Below are 15,953 nucleotides of genomic sequence, written 5' to 3'. Positions count from 1 at the left end.
AAATACAAAATTTTATAACTAATCAATCTTCTCAGTTCTTTTTTGATCTCTTAGTTTTTCCAAAAGTAACCTTTCCCTGACCCCTATTATTGACTCCTACTGCGGTAGATCAAACAAACAGCAGATGTCTTTATCCAACGTAAAAATGTCACCTAATTCACACGTTGTCTCCCTCGGTATATTGTCTGCTACATTTTTCTTCACATATTATCATCTGCAACTTTATCTTCTTGGGAAATCTTACCGAACGCGGGAATGAGACTCCGCCCTCTGCACACAACTGCTAGTAGTACTGGTCACTCAGTCATTCTCCCCTCATTCCGACCTACAACGAGGTCTTTCTAATTTCTAGCTCTTTCGTTCTATTGCTTATAGTTTCCCACAACAAGTTTTATCGATTACGTTGAATTCAACTATTTCTTTCAGCACCGCGAGCCAAGCTGAGCTGAACACGGCCTTCATGTCAACAGATGGGAGACTTCAGTGACTAAGACGAATCGATGAATGCCCCAAAGACCACGCCAAAAGAGACTCGAAAACAGGTAAATGCTAACAAAATTGGGATAACTTTTGTAATATTGACTTCCCCCACCATTCTTATCTGTGTCGGTTCCGGTTAGACTGATCGAGCATGGCGCTGTAATAGTCTATACTTATCCGGGCTGAGGTTCGCTTCAGTAGACGCGGGTTTGAATCCTCCCGGGTTAGAAATGAAACAACTTTAATTAAATCTCCCAAAAACGGGATAATTTTGAACAATTTTGAATGAAATCTCTTAAAAACGGAATAACTTTTGTAATATTGACTTCCCCCACCATTCTTATCTGTGTCGGTTCCGGTTAGACTGATCGAGCATGGCGCTGTAATAGTCTATACTTATCCGGGCTGAGGTTCGCTTCAGTAGACGCGGGTTTGAGTCCTCCCGGGTTAGAATATGTTAAGATTGCAATCAAAGTGTCAGGACTTTTTTCCTTTTCATTCGACTTCTTCATCCAATCTTACTTTTTTTCAATAAAATCAACCAACGACGGAGTCATCAAGGATTGGACTCGTGACAATGACAATACACCAGGTGCAACGATGAGAAGCGACTTGGTTACATGGGAAACATCTACTGATTCCAGAAATAACGAGTTAGAAAATTCTTCCACGACATCCGCTTCTCTACTCCACAGCTTTTCCTTCTGGACGTCAGTCCCACTGTTGCGATAGTTGCCCTTCTACGGCAGACAATGATATCTCCATCACGTCATCAAAACACACCTCCCAGTGTTTTCCAGCAAGATTCACGATGTCACGTCGTAGTATATCCCACACCATCGATATCTTCGACTCTTCCTCTTGCCTCGCATCGCCGATCGGATTAGAGATCTCGAGCCCACTGGTTTTCAGTTTTCGACGGCTAACAACTATGTCTACATCAGGACCTACTGAATACGGTTGTCCAAATAGCTCCGTTTGATTTCCCCTCGCTTGCTAGTTCACGCCACTACAAGAGTGTTTGTGGTTGTATCAGATGTAGGGCCTGTTTTTTTCATTATCTTCAGACAAGTTCAGTTCATCTGGAGTTTTGCTCCTACAACCGTTATAAGAGCACTCTTAGTTCTAATCAAAACTTGCATTTGCGGTTTTGAAACTGATTAGACCGAAAAGTTGATTACAAAATGGAACGAAGAGACGCAATAATCATGTATCTTGAACAAAGGGCTGTTCTTATCAAAACTTGCTTTTCAGAGTAGATTTATTAAGGAGCGGCTAAATGCTGTAGATAGGAAATATATGGGGCCCCGGAGACTGACATTGAGACGTCGAATTTTGAGGACGTGTCAACGGAGATTCAGAATTTGAAGAGTGAGAATCTATAGATATCTACAGTTGAAGGAAGAGAAGGAAATGCGGGCCGGGACGGAATTAAAATTTCTCCGGCCCGGAAGTTCAGTACTGAAAAAATTCAAAAAAAATTTTTCGAAAATTTCCCGATTTTTTTGAAAAATATTTCTGAAGAACAATTTTCTGTAGGTTTCGAAGGTTGTTAAAAATATACTTGAGGAAAAATATGAAACATTTTCAGAAAGTAAATTTTTGGACAAAAAATTGTAGTGCAAGTCTGGCCGAAACCAATTTGGGATATCTACTGTAACATTAAGGACATCGATTATGGTGACTGAAAATTGAAAATCAATAAATTAATAAATGATAAAAACAATGAAAACATGAAACAACAGAAACAATTAAAGAGATATGAATTCTTACTTTTGAACCGCCCATTCCGGCAATTCCGTTTTAAAACACCATTTCGGTGTCTCATATTTCAAACAATGCAAGAACAACTGATAATGATTATCGGGCACTTTCTTCGACTCCACATTGCATTTCTGACAAATTTCATCAAATTCCGGTCGTTGATCTACAGAAAGTCCTGGCGTTTCCGGTGTGATTTCTGTAGAATCGGCGGCGAGATGCTCCATTCGTTGTTCGAAATCCGGATTCGGTTTCTCGTGCCAATTTTCAGATTTGTGCGTGTTTCGAACATCTTCGCAGAGCTGAAAATGAATTGCGTTTTTTCTGAAGTTTCGATATGATATACCTCCCCAAAACTCTTCTGATACTCTGCATTTTTTCCTTTTGTTGATCCCCAGACAGTCGAATTGTAGAGTTGATCACCAACGATTGGATGACTTGGAAAAAATTGTTTAAACTGGAAAAAAGAAAAAAAAACAAACCCAGAAATTGTGAATGTACTCGAATCTGATGAGTTCTTCCCGTTTCGATGTGAACTTGTACTACCGAATGTGTTCCGCCTGACCAGAGTTTTCTGAAACAAAAAAAACAGAGTGAAGTTTTGGAATATATCTGACAAATTGGAATTCGCCGGATTTCCACCCAAAAAGGATAGGTGAGTTTTAGTCTGGAAATTGAGAAATTTTTAGCTCAAAGCTTTTTTTTGAACATTTTTTTGGCTTTACTACATCTTGAAGTGTTTTTTCCAAGAGGTACCCTAACTCGAAAATGTTTTTAAAACGAATTTCCAGAATTTTGAATCATGTGTGCCAAAACGTCGGAATTTGACGAATTTCAAGCCACAAAAGTCGGAATTTGAGTGGTTTTAAACCGAAAAAGTCAGTCAATTTTGACGTTTTTTAAGCAAAAAAAAATGTCGGAATTCGACGAATTTAAAGCCAAAAAACGGAATTTAACGTATTTTAAGCCAAAAAATCGGAACTTCGCTGAATTTGAGCCAAAAAGCAGAAATTAGTTGGATTTTAAGTCAAAAAGTCGGAATTGATGGGTTGGTTTTTTTGTATTTTTTCCAGTTTGAACAACTTTTTGGCTTGAAATCCGTCAAATTCCAATTTGTTTGATATATTGAGGGGGTAGCAATTGAAATTTCAGGAACAATTTTAAGTCTTTTTTTATTTTCAGCTCTGCGAAGATGTTCGAAACACGCAAAAATCTGAAAATTGGCACGAGAAACCGAATCCGGATTTCGAACAACAAATGGAGCATCTCGCCGCCGATTCTACAGAAATTACACGCCAGGACTTACTGTAGATCAACGACCGGAATTTGATGAAATTTGTCAGAAATGCAATGTGGAATCGAAGAAAGTGCCCGATAATCATTATCAGTTGTTCTTGCATTGTTTGAAATATGAGACACCGAAATGGTGTTTTAAAACGGAATTGCCGGAATGGGCGGTTCAAAAGTAAGAATTCATATCTCTTTAATTGTTTCTGTTGTTTCATGTTTTCATTGTTTTTATCAATTTATTGAAATTCATTAATTTATTGTTATTATTATTATTATTTACTTCTCCAATTTAGTTACCATAACCGATGGTCTCAATGATACAGTAGACATCCCAATTGGTTTCGGCTTACTGTAAACATGCCGATAGGTTCCTGATTATTGTAGTTTGTTGTTTTCTTGACGAACCGTCTTCTGAGAATTAGGTCGATAACGAAAAGCCGATACGGAGGGAATGTTATGACTAGAACAATGCAGTTCAGTGGAGAGTGAAGGCAGGCGATCATGAGAAGAATTTCGATTATTACTGAAGTATTTAAGTTTTGACGAAAAAATAGGTGCCAGATTGAGGGTTATATAAGAAAGAAAACTCACACTGCGATCCATTTATACCAATTAAAATCACGAAAACACAAACAATGGGCGGCACGAAAATCACTGATGACGTGGCGAATTGAGCGAGAAGACTCCAGATGGCAGCTCGATGCTTTCGATAGTTGGAACGAGAAACTTTGGGTTTCAGAAGACTCAACATTCGAAATATGTTCAGAAGGACTAGAACGAATACAATAAAGGCGAGAGATCCGCCACCGACGGCATAGGCAATGAGAATTGCGAAACTAGAAGTTGTCTCGTAGATTGAGAAGTTTGGAAGGGATTGGAAGGAGAGGAGGTATTCTGGATAGGTCTGAAAGGAGAAGGAGATTGGATGGACATGAAAAAATTGCGTAAAATTAGCGCGAATTTCGAAAAATTATCCAAAACTTTTTTGTGTGCTGAAAATTTGAACCTGTGAGGCTGATAGACTTACCGATTGGACATACTCGAATTTCTTGTTTTCTGGGACACCAAGAGTTGCGAAGATTCCAGGAACACTTGCAATATACGACAGAAAATAAATCGCCATTAGGATTATTCCCAGTTTTGGAATCTCATATTTCTTCAATGTCCCCGCTATACTTTGATGTTTCCTTACGAAACATACAATCATTGCGCCGATTTGATAGGTAAAGAATAACGCGATTCCTGTCTGAAATTTTCAGGTATTTTCAGAAGTTTCTGAAACAAAAATTACCATCGCAAAATGAGTGGTTAGTCCTAGTCCAGCTCCAAAACCCATCACATATCCTGCTAGTAAGGGGTAGAGAGGAACTGGTTGGGTAAAGCCAGTGACGTGGAAATCGGTTAGGGCGCAGGAGATCTGAAATGGACTTGGGTGTTACTTTAAGAAAATTCTAAGAATTCAACCAGGTGATTAATTTTTCTTTGAGCTTTGAGCCGGTTTTTTGTTGCAGTTTTTGATTGATTTACACTTTTCCATTCGGAATAAATTTCAGTTCAAGGCGATTAACAGAAAACACGGTCTCTCATAGTGCGAAAAAGAACTGCAAGAAACGTGAAACCGATTTTTTCACGTTTTAATTCAATTCTCTTATTTTTGCACTGAAAATCCAGTATTTTCGGGTTTTCAGACATCGCAATGGATGGAAAAAGGTCCCATCCATCAGAAATGTTGAAAAGAAATTTCTCTATCGTATGAGCCAGAAAACGAGAATTTTGATCAAAAATTGGCTTTTTTGATACAGAAAAACATATTTTCAGACAATTGAGATTTTCTGTCATTTCAGCCAATATTTCATTTTCTAAAAATTGTTACAGTTTTACAGCATCCTCAAGTACATTATTTACAATTTTTATCTGAAAATGTTTTCTGCCAAAAAAGTTATACTCATTTTCCTGACAATCTGTTTTTTCTGTATCAAAAAAGTCAATTTTTGATCACAATTCACGTTTTCTGGCTCATAGGATAGAGCATTTTATTTTCTACAATTCTGATAGAAGGGACCGTTTTCATCCATTGTGACGTCTCAAAACCTGAAAATACTGCATTTTCAGGGCGAAAAATAAAAGAATTTAATTAAAACGGGAAAAAATCGGCGTCACGTTTCTTGTAGTTCTTTTTCGCAATGTGGGAGACCGTGAACAGTCAAAACCTTGTAAGACTAACCTGAAAATTCAATAAAAAATACCGAAAATTGTCAATTTTATCACTTTTAAACAACACCAAATAAATAGAAAACGCATCGAATAATAGAGAAATGAATCCAATTACATGGAAGTATCTTGATAGCCAATATGCAACAGAAAAGTCTATGGAATACATTTTTAATACTGAGAAACTAGATATGCAGAATAAACCTGGCTGATAATAAATTGAGAGGTTACAGGTGTTAAACTTGGATTTGTTTATTTTGTAGCCTTCGGACTCAACTTTTCAACCAAACGTATGACATCCAGTAGGTGGTTGGTTACTTTGAGAAAGAAGATCCGAAGGGTGCAATTTTCTTTAAAAGAACAAGTTATCATGAATGAATTTTTAAAAGTGTTTTGTTGAAACTCACATGATTTTCCAATTGGAATAGATACTCGGCAGAAACCCGCATCAGGCGCGCAGCAGTCCAGCAGCAGGCAAGCGTAGAGTGCGTGCCTGATGCTGTGGTGTTGCGGTACTGTAGCGTACGTGTTGCGGAAAGGTCGCTGTTGTGCTGCTCTGGCGCTGCTAAAATGAGGCCGCTGCCGCCTTTGCTATATTTTATTGAAACGAAAACAGTGTATTATTAAATTAAATTTATTTACAAACCTTAAATACAACTACATATATCTAAATCTGAACATAGTACAATTCACGGAAATGTGAAAAAACAGTACAATTTATGAATTATTTTTCAATGATGTTGCATTCAGCTTGCTTTGAAATTCTCGTCGTTTCCTACCGTTCAAATTTCTGAAAGAAAGACGTAAGACTTATTTAGAGTATTGAGAAAATCTCACCTTTTCATTTTTCCTGAAATCCTATTTGGCTTGACTGGCGGTGATGTTGTCTTTTTAGTAGTTGAGAGCTGAAATATGATTTTTTTTTGTTTCTATAGGCACATATATTTTTCTTCCAATAAGCGGGTAAAGTTATTTTCATAAAATAAATCCAGAGAAAACATTGGTATGAAAAACAGAAAAATAGGAGAAAAGTGAATAAAAACATAAGTTTTCGGAACTGAAAAAAATGGAGCGTACTTGCTGAATGTTGCCTAGGTGCTGCTGAAGAGTAGCGGATCTGTTGCTGCAGGTTTGCGGATATGCTGCCGCATCCTAGTTGCTGCACACGTGCTGCCGACGCGTTTCCGAAAACGAAACTCGTGTAAATGATGCAGTCCTGATGCTGCAGTGTTGCGCGCCTGATGCTCAACGTGTAAATGTTGCGTGCCTGATGCGGGTTTCTGCCGAGTACTTTGGACTGCTTTGCTGAACTTGATGTTTTACGAAAGTATTTATTATAGAATCTTCGATGGTTGAGATCTTTGAGATTATTTCAGAGTATCACGGAAGGTAGAGACGTTTTGAAACTACCGACGTGTTTTTCCGACAAGGGGGTGAAACGTGAGATTCTCAATAATTTTTGGTGGTCACTAGAATAAAACAATACGTTTTAGCGGCAACAAACTTGATTCCATAAAATCATACTTGCGACGGAACGGCCTCGTCCGGGTTTCAGCACAAAAATTTTAAAATTTGAATTTTTGCACAAAAAATCAAATTTTTTTGAAGAAATGTGAGGTATTTCTTATAGAAACATCTAGAAAATCATCGCAAGAAGAAATCCAAAGCGCTCAAAAGATTGGATTGGATTATTTGAAAGTAGTTCGATTAGTTTTTGTCACTGACTTTCTAATTCAAATTTTTCAGATTCATATCCATATTCAAAACAAGGATCACATAAACATCGATTCATTGAGTTGTCCGATACATACAGTACAATTTACAGCACAGTTCAGTACAGTAACACAGTACAGGAATACAGTAAGTACAGTGCACTCAGATATACAATTTGGTCTTTTTTAGTTGAAAATGATCAATTTTGAGAGGATGATACAGTATCCCTGATGTAAATTATGTATAAACCTTACAGAACAAAGACTGATCTTCATTTTTGTAGTTGACAACTTTTTTGTACGGACACTCCCTAGACAGTTATGGTCATTTTAAAGGAACAGCTCAAAAATCACTATATTTTCAGCTGCTGTCTTGTCCTCTATGCCGAAAAAATGTGGATTCATCAGCAAATTTTTCATTAAAAAAGGCAATTGAGAGTTTGAAAAAAAAACAACTTTATCTTGCTCAAAATCTATTCATTTCCCGTAATGCGATATTATCATACTTGTAAACGGGCCGAAACGGGCCGACACGGGCCGGCTCGTAACTCGCGTCAAAATGAATATTATGAGCTGAAAAATATACCAAAATGTAGATCTCGGCGAGTTCTATGTCCGTGACCTACTACGGGCCGGTTGGCTATTCTTTAATATGCCGCGGGCCGGGCTAGAATGGCTTTTTTGGCAAATTTCGCGTTTTTTGGCACTTTTTCCCGGCCCGCGGCACACATCGAGATCTACATTTTGGTATATTTTTCAGCTCATAATATTCATTTTGACGCGAGTTACGAGCCGGCCCGTGTCGGCCCGTTTCGGCCCGTTGACAAGTATGGATATTATTGCAGATGGCCTCTGGGTTACTGTAGATAGTCCGAATGGTTTTGTGTCTCTGAAACCTACTATACATAACTTATACAATAATAGTATAACTCACTCTTTTCTGAGTATCAGATTGATCACAAATCTCCGATAAGGCGGAAAAGTCGTAATCAAAACTATTGAGTTCAGGGAAGAGTGAAATGATGCAATCACAACTAGATACTCGACGATTACTGTAACTCAGTTATTATCTGTTTGATACAAGAAGGTTACTTACATTGCGCTCCATTGATACCCATCAGAACAATAAAAACAAAAAAGATGGGCGGTACGAAAATCACTGATGACGTGGCAAATTGTGCTAGCAAACTGTAGATTGCAGATCGATGTTTTTGATAAGTAGACGCGGATAATTTAGATTTTAGAACACTCAACATTCGGAAAATATTTAGAAGGACTGCTACTAGTGTTAGAAATGCAATAATTCCTCCGACCAGAGAATAGATCACAAAATTTGCAAAGTAATCAGATGGGTCATAGATGGAAAAGTTTGGGATTGACTCGAATCCAGATAGGTATTCAGGATAGTTCTGAAATCAGAAGTTGAGTTTTTCGGTTTTCTAACTGAAAATACCTTTCTCACATAATTCAATTTCTCACCATCAGGCACACTACAAGTCGCAAATATACCTGTCACACTACACGTGTAGATAAATACATACAATAACATAATAAAAACTAAAAGATTTGATATCCGATATCTCTTCAATGTACCCGCAATCGCTTGATGCTTTCTAACGAAACAAGTTATCATACTACCGATTTGGTAGATGAGCAGGAAAATTATGATGCACTGAGAAAGAAATCTTTTGATTTTTTTTTAATAAATTGAGAAAAGGCTTACCATACAATGATGAATAGTAGCTCCGAGATACACACTGAATCCCAGAATGTACCCGGAGAAAATTGGGTAAAGAGGGACTGGTTGCATGAGGAATGTAAGATGGATATCGGTGAGAGAACAGGCTATCTGGAATTAGAGAATAACAGAAATGGGTATTTAAATTCACAGTCTGCCGCCGTAGGGTGTTAAAAACGCAAGGAAATTGTTCGGATGGGTCTCGTAGTTGAAAGCATGAAATCCGTAGTAAAAATATTTGAAACCCTAGTAGAGTACAGTGTTTCACTTATTTCAACTACGAGACCCATCCGAACAAATTCCTTGCGTTTTTAACACCCCCTGGTGGCAGACTGTGAATTTATAATATAAAAAAATAAGAAAACTAAAAAAATAATCTGATTTTGGCGTGTTTTAGAGTCTATAAACTTTGGTTCAAGACAATCGTAAATAGCCGATAATTGAATTCAGACTCACTAGGGAAGGAGTTGGAGACACATATCACTAAAACGGAAATTTTGCGCTGATTTTGAATCTATATTCTGTTTTTGGAGGACGATCTCGTGAAAAAAGTTATTCGCGGTTTTTGTGGCTTCTCAGTGCAAAACGAGCATTTTCAAGACTCTCAAAATGGACGTTTTTCTTATTTGTTTTATTTTTTGTGTTCCAACATAAGCAATAATAATCTACATGATTTGGATATACACGTTCAACACAAAAAATTTGAAAAAAAAACGATAAAAACGTCAAGTTTATGAGTCTTGAAAATGCTTCCGTTCTAGTCATATATGTCTCAAACTGTAACTCCAAATCGACTCGGGATCCTTCCCTAGTCCGCCCAGAATCTATTTGATTTCCGGTTTCCTTTCTTTAAAAAATATAAATTCTCGCTTTTATTTCGAAAAAATCACATAAAAAATGAACCACATATATTACCTGAAAATTCAACAAAAAATACCGAAAGTTATCAATTTGGCTACTTTTAAACAGAATCAAACAAATCGAAAACATATCAAACATCAATGAGATTGCACCAATAACATGATAATAAGTGATAAGCCAATATGGGATAGAGAAGTCAATGTCATACATCAAAAACTGGGTTCTGATTGGAAAAAAGTAGAGAGAGCATGAATGGGCGGAGCTTGTGCAGGAGACAGGTGAGAATAATCAATCTCAGTTGCCAGAGCTTTTCTCAGCTTTTCATACTTTAAAATCATCAGAATTATGGATCTTCAAGTTCCAATAGAGCGCACTTGTTGGATTTCCAAAAATAAGAATTATTTAACCAAATGAGAAATAATCGGAGATGGTCTCTGAGACACTGAAGAATGTCCATGATTTTTTCCTTGTCTGTAAGAAATATTCTCCCTAATTCTAAATTTTAAGATTTGACCTACTCTCTCTGAAAAATCAAATCCAAGACAAACTTCCGATACGGTGGCAACGTTGAGACCAGAACTATCATATTGAATGTGGAATGCGTACATGCAATCATCAATAGAACATTCACAATTACTGTATTTTTTTTCAAATGATAAATCGAATTCCATTAAACTTACTCTGCGCTCCGTTGATACCTATTAAAACGATACAATAACACTAGGAACAAAAAAACACGACACAAGTTACAATATTGATGGAGATGTAATAAGGAGGGAGTCAGTGGTCAGAGACCTAGGATTCATGATCAACCCGAAGCTAACTTTCTCCGATCACTGGAGAAAATTCACAAATTCAGCGAAATTCATTATTTCTCAGATATTCCTACTCTACCACAGTCGCAGTGAAAAATTGCACATTTTGCTTTATAAAACATTTGTGCGGCCGATTCTTGAATACGGCACCGTAGTTAGCAGTCCCATAAAATTAGCAGATGTAAAAGCCATTGAATCAGTACAAAACGCTTTTACGCGCAGACTACTCAGCAGACAAAAAAACAAGTACATACGAATAGATGATCCAGATTACAAAACGGCGCCTGAGCGTAATCAACTATATGGGTTAAGTTCCTTAGAGTCCAGGAGGCATGCAATCGATCAAACATTCATATATAAAATGCTATTAAACAAAGTAGATCTTGAAACCAAAAACTTCTTCTCTTTAAGTGAGTACACTAGAACACGCACTAAAACCAGGTTCGTCTGGGAAAAGTCCAAAACTAAACTACGAAGCCATTTTCTTGTTAACAGAACCCTTCCAACAATGAAACTCTAGAATGTTGGCCATCCTGACACAGTCCTGTAGTCTTAGCAATCTGTCTGTTCATGTGACTCTTACTCTGAATGTTCTATGGTTACTTCTTTTCATGCTCCTCTGTAATACTCTCTCTGGTATGATCTCATGTGTTCATGTCTCATGGTTATTCCTCCTAATATAATGTATTGAACCTATTTTATTTGTTTGTATTGAATTCACCAATCTATACCTCTATACTTTCACGATACTTTCACGATCGTAATAAATTATTATTATTATTATTATTATAAAAACAAAAAAGATGGGCGGTACGAAAATGACTGATGACGTTGCAAACTGTGCCAATAAGCTATAGACTGCAGTTCGATGTTTTTGATATGTGGACGCCGAAATTTTTGATTTGAGAATACTCAACATTCGAAATATATTTAGAAGGACTGCTACTAGTGTTAAAAATGCAATAATTCCACCAGTAAGAGCATAAATCACAAAGTAAGCAAAGTATTCAGAAGGATCATAGATGGAGAAGGTTGGCGTGAACTGGAATCCTGGGAGGTATTCTGGATATTTCTGAAGTAATATTCAATTAAGTAGCAGCTACAGTACAGTACAGTCAGATGTACAATTTGGCATTTTCCAGTTGAAAATGACCAACTTCGACAAGGCGTTACGGTATCACTTGTTGTCCCACAAAGTAAATTATGTATAAATCATAGAGAACGAAGGTAGAGCTTTAATTTGGTAGATGACAACTTTTTTCTACGGCCACTCCCTAGAGTGTCATGGTCAGTTAAAGGGGACAGCTCAAAAATCAGTCTGGGACGATTTGAGGGAGAAATTACTTTGTCGATGTAACTTTCTAGGGAGGGTTCGCAAAAAAAGTTGTCAACTACAAAAATGAAGCACTACTTCTAATCTGTATGATTCACTAAAAACCGACTAGGTGTGACAATCAGAATTACCATGACACACTCTTAAAGTTGGACAATTTCAACTGAATACGGCCAAAGTTCATATCTTTTTGATCAGTACTGTAAGCTTGCGTACCCTTCTCACATAATCCAACTTGTCTTTATCGGGAACACTCAATGTTGCATAGACCCCTGTGACACTGAAAGTGTAGATAAGAACATAGCCGCCCATGACAAAAACCAGCGTTTTAGGCATAAGGTATCTCTTCAAAGTAGCAGCGATTGCTTGATGCTTTTTGATGAAACATGCGATCATACTGCCAATTTGATAAATGAATAGGAATGTTATCACACACTGAAAATAAAAATCAAATATTTATACGTTTTTTCTCGAAATAAGACTAACCATACAGTGATGTGTGTTGGCTCCAAGATAGACACTGAATCCCAGAACATACCCAGAGATGAGAGGGTATAGGGGAACAGGTTGCATAAGGAAAGTGAGATGGATGTCGGTTAGACAGCAAGCGATCTGTAAGTTAATCTCATTTTTTATAGCATGAAGTTTTCTTTTCTTGGCATCATCATCATCACATGACGTGATCATTTGCAGTTTTTAACTGAAAATGGTCAACTTTGTGGGTGTGAGACGACCTCTCTGATGATATCACAATATTGAGTGTTTATGAAGTGTATAGATCAAAAGTAGAGCTTCATTTTCACAGTTGACAACTTTTTTGTACGGACACTTCCTAAGAAGTTATAGGCAGTCAATGTAAACAGCTCAAAAATCCCTAGCACTGAAAAGGGCAAGAAATTCCTTTGCCGATTTATAACTTCTTAGGGTGAGTCCGTTCAAAAATGTAGTCAACTACAAAAATAAAGCTCTACTTGTGATCTTTACATTCCATAAACAATCGATATTGTGAAACCATCAAGAAAGCAGTCTCACACTCACAAAGTTGGTCACTTTCAACTAAAAACTGCAAGTGTCGTATTCTAGTACTGTACTATACCCTCCTTGAGTATTTCCGGGCCCACCATACACACGTGGCTCAGAATTTAGATCTAGCTATCAAATTTGCAGATCTTTTTCTCTAAAATCACGTAAGTTTTACAGCAGGTGAATTTCAGGATCACTGATTTGAAGTATCAACATTTGTGTTTAAATTTTGCAGATTGTGAAAGCAAAAATCATACTTGTCAAGGGCCCAAAAAGGCCCAAAAGCCCGGCTTCAAAAAATGAAACAATTTTTTTGACATTTTTTTTTTGAAATTTTTTCAACTTTTCATCAAATGTGAACATTTTTGATGATTTTTCAGAATTTCTTCTAATGCTGAATGATTGTCGAAAATTTGACTTTTTCCCAAAAAAAAATCAAAATTTTTGAATTTGGCACCAAGTACGCGGGCCTTGACAAGTAGGTAGAACATGCCGCTCACTTAAACATTTGTCTAACATGACAGCCAAAAATGAATCTCAAAAAATTTCTATAGTATTATATATGACCCACTCTCTGATAACAATAATTCAATTCAGCCCTACCTTGAACATTTTTTGATAGCTACCTACCTGAAAATTCAGCAAAAAGTAACGAAAGTTATCAATCTGGTTACTCTTGAATAGAATTAAATACATAGCGAATATATCAAACATCAATGAGATTGCACCAATAACATGATAATAAGTGATAAGCCAATATGGGATAGAAAAGTCAATGTTGTACATCTGCATTTTGGTAAAATTATCGAAAATGAAATAGAAACAAAAGGAGAGTAGGAATCAAGAAACAGGTGAAATGTGAAAAAAGTTAATTATTGAACATGTAACAAAAATCGGATTAAAAAACTTTTTATTGAAAAATGAGAGATTTGTCACCCGTGTTGATAGACTAAACTGGCTATTAATAAACTCAATTTCTTTATTTTTCTAGCAGACCAGAATACATATATACAACTTTTTCTGTTCGATCTTTACCTAATTGCCACCTAGAAAAGGTTTGTTTTGAATCAATTCCGGCTCAATTTATATTTTGCTTAGAATACATTTGGAAAGTGATGTGATGTCTAGAAATTCAACTTAAATGAGAAACCACCGCTGAAGTTTTGGCTGAAAGGGATGCTAGTCCAGGGGCTCTGAAAAAGTAATACGTTTTTTTCCAATAAGGAAATTCGAAAATTCTTACTCTCTTCTCAATACAACCCTGCTGAAAAACGCTCGGTACGGTGGGAAGGTGGCCACGAGTACTGTAACATTGAGAGGAGAATGGAAACAGGCGATGACAAGTAAGAGTTCGACGAGGACTGAAATTTCAGAGAATTGAGAAATGAGAATCCGATGGAATGAGAATTAGTAGTTCACCTTGGGCATGCGGAAGCTTGATGAAAACCACAAAAACCAGAGACAGCGGAGGCAGGAAGCATACTGATGACGTAGCAAATTGAGCTACAAGACTATAAACGGCTGCTCGATGTCGTCGGTATGTAGTAGGTGACATTTGGATTTTTATGAATTTCAGCATTCGGAAAATGTTATAAAGAACTGCTATAAAGAATAAAAAGGCTAGTAATCCACCAGTGACGGCTACAATAACCATTATGAAGAGCATCGAGTTGGCTTGGTAAATAGAAAAATTGGGTAGCGACTCAAATTGGGAAAGGTACTCGGGAAGATTCTGAAAATGTTGAAATTGTTGGGATCGACCAGTATTCTCTGGAATCTCGAAGGCTTACCTCTTTGATAAACTGCAACTTTTCGGATTCCTTCACACTTAAACTAAAGTACATCCCTACCACAGATAACGTGTAGACCACGAGAAACGCCAACAAGAAGATTATGAAAGGTGTTGGAATTGAAAATGAGGTCAATGTTCCAGATATAGATTGATTCTTCCTCACAAAGCATACAATCATGCTAGCGACTTGGTAAATGTAGAGGAAGATTACTATTGTCTGGAATTTCAATGCTTTCAACAGTTTTTATACATATTGATGACACACAGGGGGGTAAGGTCCACAGCGAAAAGTTTTGAATTTGCCTCCCGAGTCGCGTTACGTGCGCGACGCGTTTTTTATTAAAAGATACGAGAAAAAAAACGCTAAACTTGAATTTGGCACACAGCCAAGTTTTTTTTGCACCGTGCCAATCGATGTGCGACGGAGCGCGTTTAGGCGACCTTACGCTTCGCACCCCTGTGATGAAAGTCTTACAATACAAAAATGAAGAGAAATTCCGAAGTGAATTGGAAGAAATCCAAGTGCATACCCACCCATCAGCGGGTACAAAGGAACAGGTTGCATTAGAAATGTTATATGGATATCGGTGAAACAACAAGCAATCTGGAAAGAAAATTCTAGTATCTTCTGAAATCCCTGAGATAAATTACCTGAAAATTCAGCAAGAAAAACCGGAAATTATCAATTTGATTACTTTTGAATAAAATCAAATAAATCGAAAACGCATCGAATACCAATGAGACTATTCCGATGACGTGAAAGTAATAGATGAGCCAGTAAGGCACAGAAAAATCGACGGCGTCAGACATAATACTTATGTTTAAAAAATGTGTAAATGGAAATTATGGTGGTAAGGTTTTTTTCTTCAAGTTTTTTTTTCAACGACCAGGTGATTTTTTGTTGATTTCCTGTTTGCAGATGTGGAAAATGACTAAC

At 37.0% G+C, this 15,953-nt stretch overlaps 3 protein-coding genes across 3 annotated transcripts; all 3 read right to left on the bottom strand.

Annotated features, from left to right (window-relative positions):
- Window positions 1-2,249: 2,249 nt before the first annotated feature.
- Window positions 2,250-6,191, bottom strand: GCK72_006871 (uncharacterized protein; the record flags this gene model as incomplete). Its single annotated transcript, XM_053725859.1, has 8 exons — window positions 2,250-2,543; window positions 2,588-2,698; window positions 3,829-3,880; window positions 3,937-4,054; window positions 4,123-4,435; window positions 4,559-4,777; window positions 4,823-4,948; window positions 6,150-6,191. The coding sequence occupies 8 exons, from the start codon at window positions 6,189-6,191 to the stop codon at window positions 2,250-2,252; spliced, it is 1,275 nt and encodes a 424-aa protein (XP_053590053.1).
- Window positions 6,192-6,833: 642 nt separating this feature from the next.
- Window positions 6,834-12,888, bottom strand: GCK72_006870 (uncharacterized protein; the record flags this gene model as incomplete). The annotated part of the gene is made up of 7 exons (XM_053725858.1): window positions 6,834-7,047; window positions 8,389-8,506; window positions 8,551-8,863; window positions 8,908-9,126; window positions 9,178-9,303; window positions 12,418-12,636; window positions 12,688-12,888. 7 exons carry the CDS (start codon window positions 12,886-12,888, stop codon window positions 6,834-6,836), a joined length of 1,410 nt encoding a protein of 469 aa, XP_053590052.1.
- A 1,575-nt stretch (window positions 12,889-14,463) lies between these two features.
- On the bottom strand, window positions 14,464-15,194 carry GCK72_006869 (uncharacterized protein; the record flags this gene model as incomplete). The annotated part of the gene is made up of 3 exons (XM_053725857.1): window positions 14,464-14,585; window positions 14,644-14,956; window positions 15,015-15,194. 3 exons carry the CDS (start codon window positions 15,192-15,194, stop codon window positions 14,464-14,466), a joined length of 615 nt encoding a protein of 204 aa, XP_053590051.1.
- Between the last annotated feature and the right edge of the window lie 759 nt (window positions 15,195-15,953).

The sequence above is a fragment of the Caenorhabditis remanei genome, chromosome II (assembly GCF_010183535.1).
Source record: "Caenorhabditis remanei strain PX506 chromosome II, whole genome shotgun sequence".
Lineage (NCBI taxonomy): Eukaryota > Metazoa > Nematoda > Chromadorea > Rhabditida > Rhabditidae > Caenorhabditis > Caenorhabditis remanei.
Note: the sequence above shows the minus strand (reverse complement) of the source record. Positions and strands in the feature narration are given on the sequence as shown.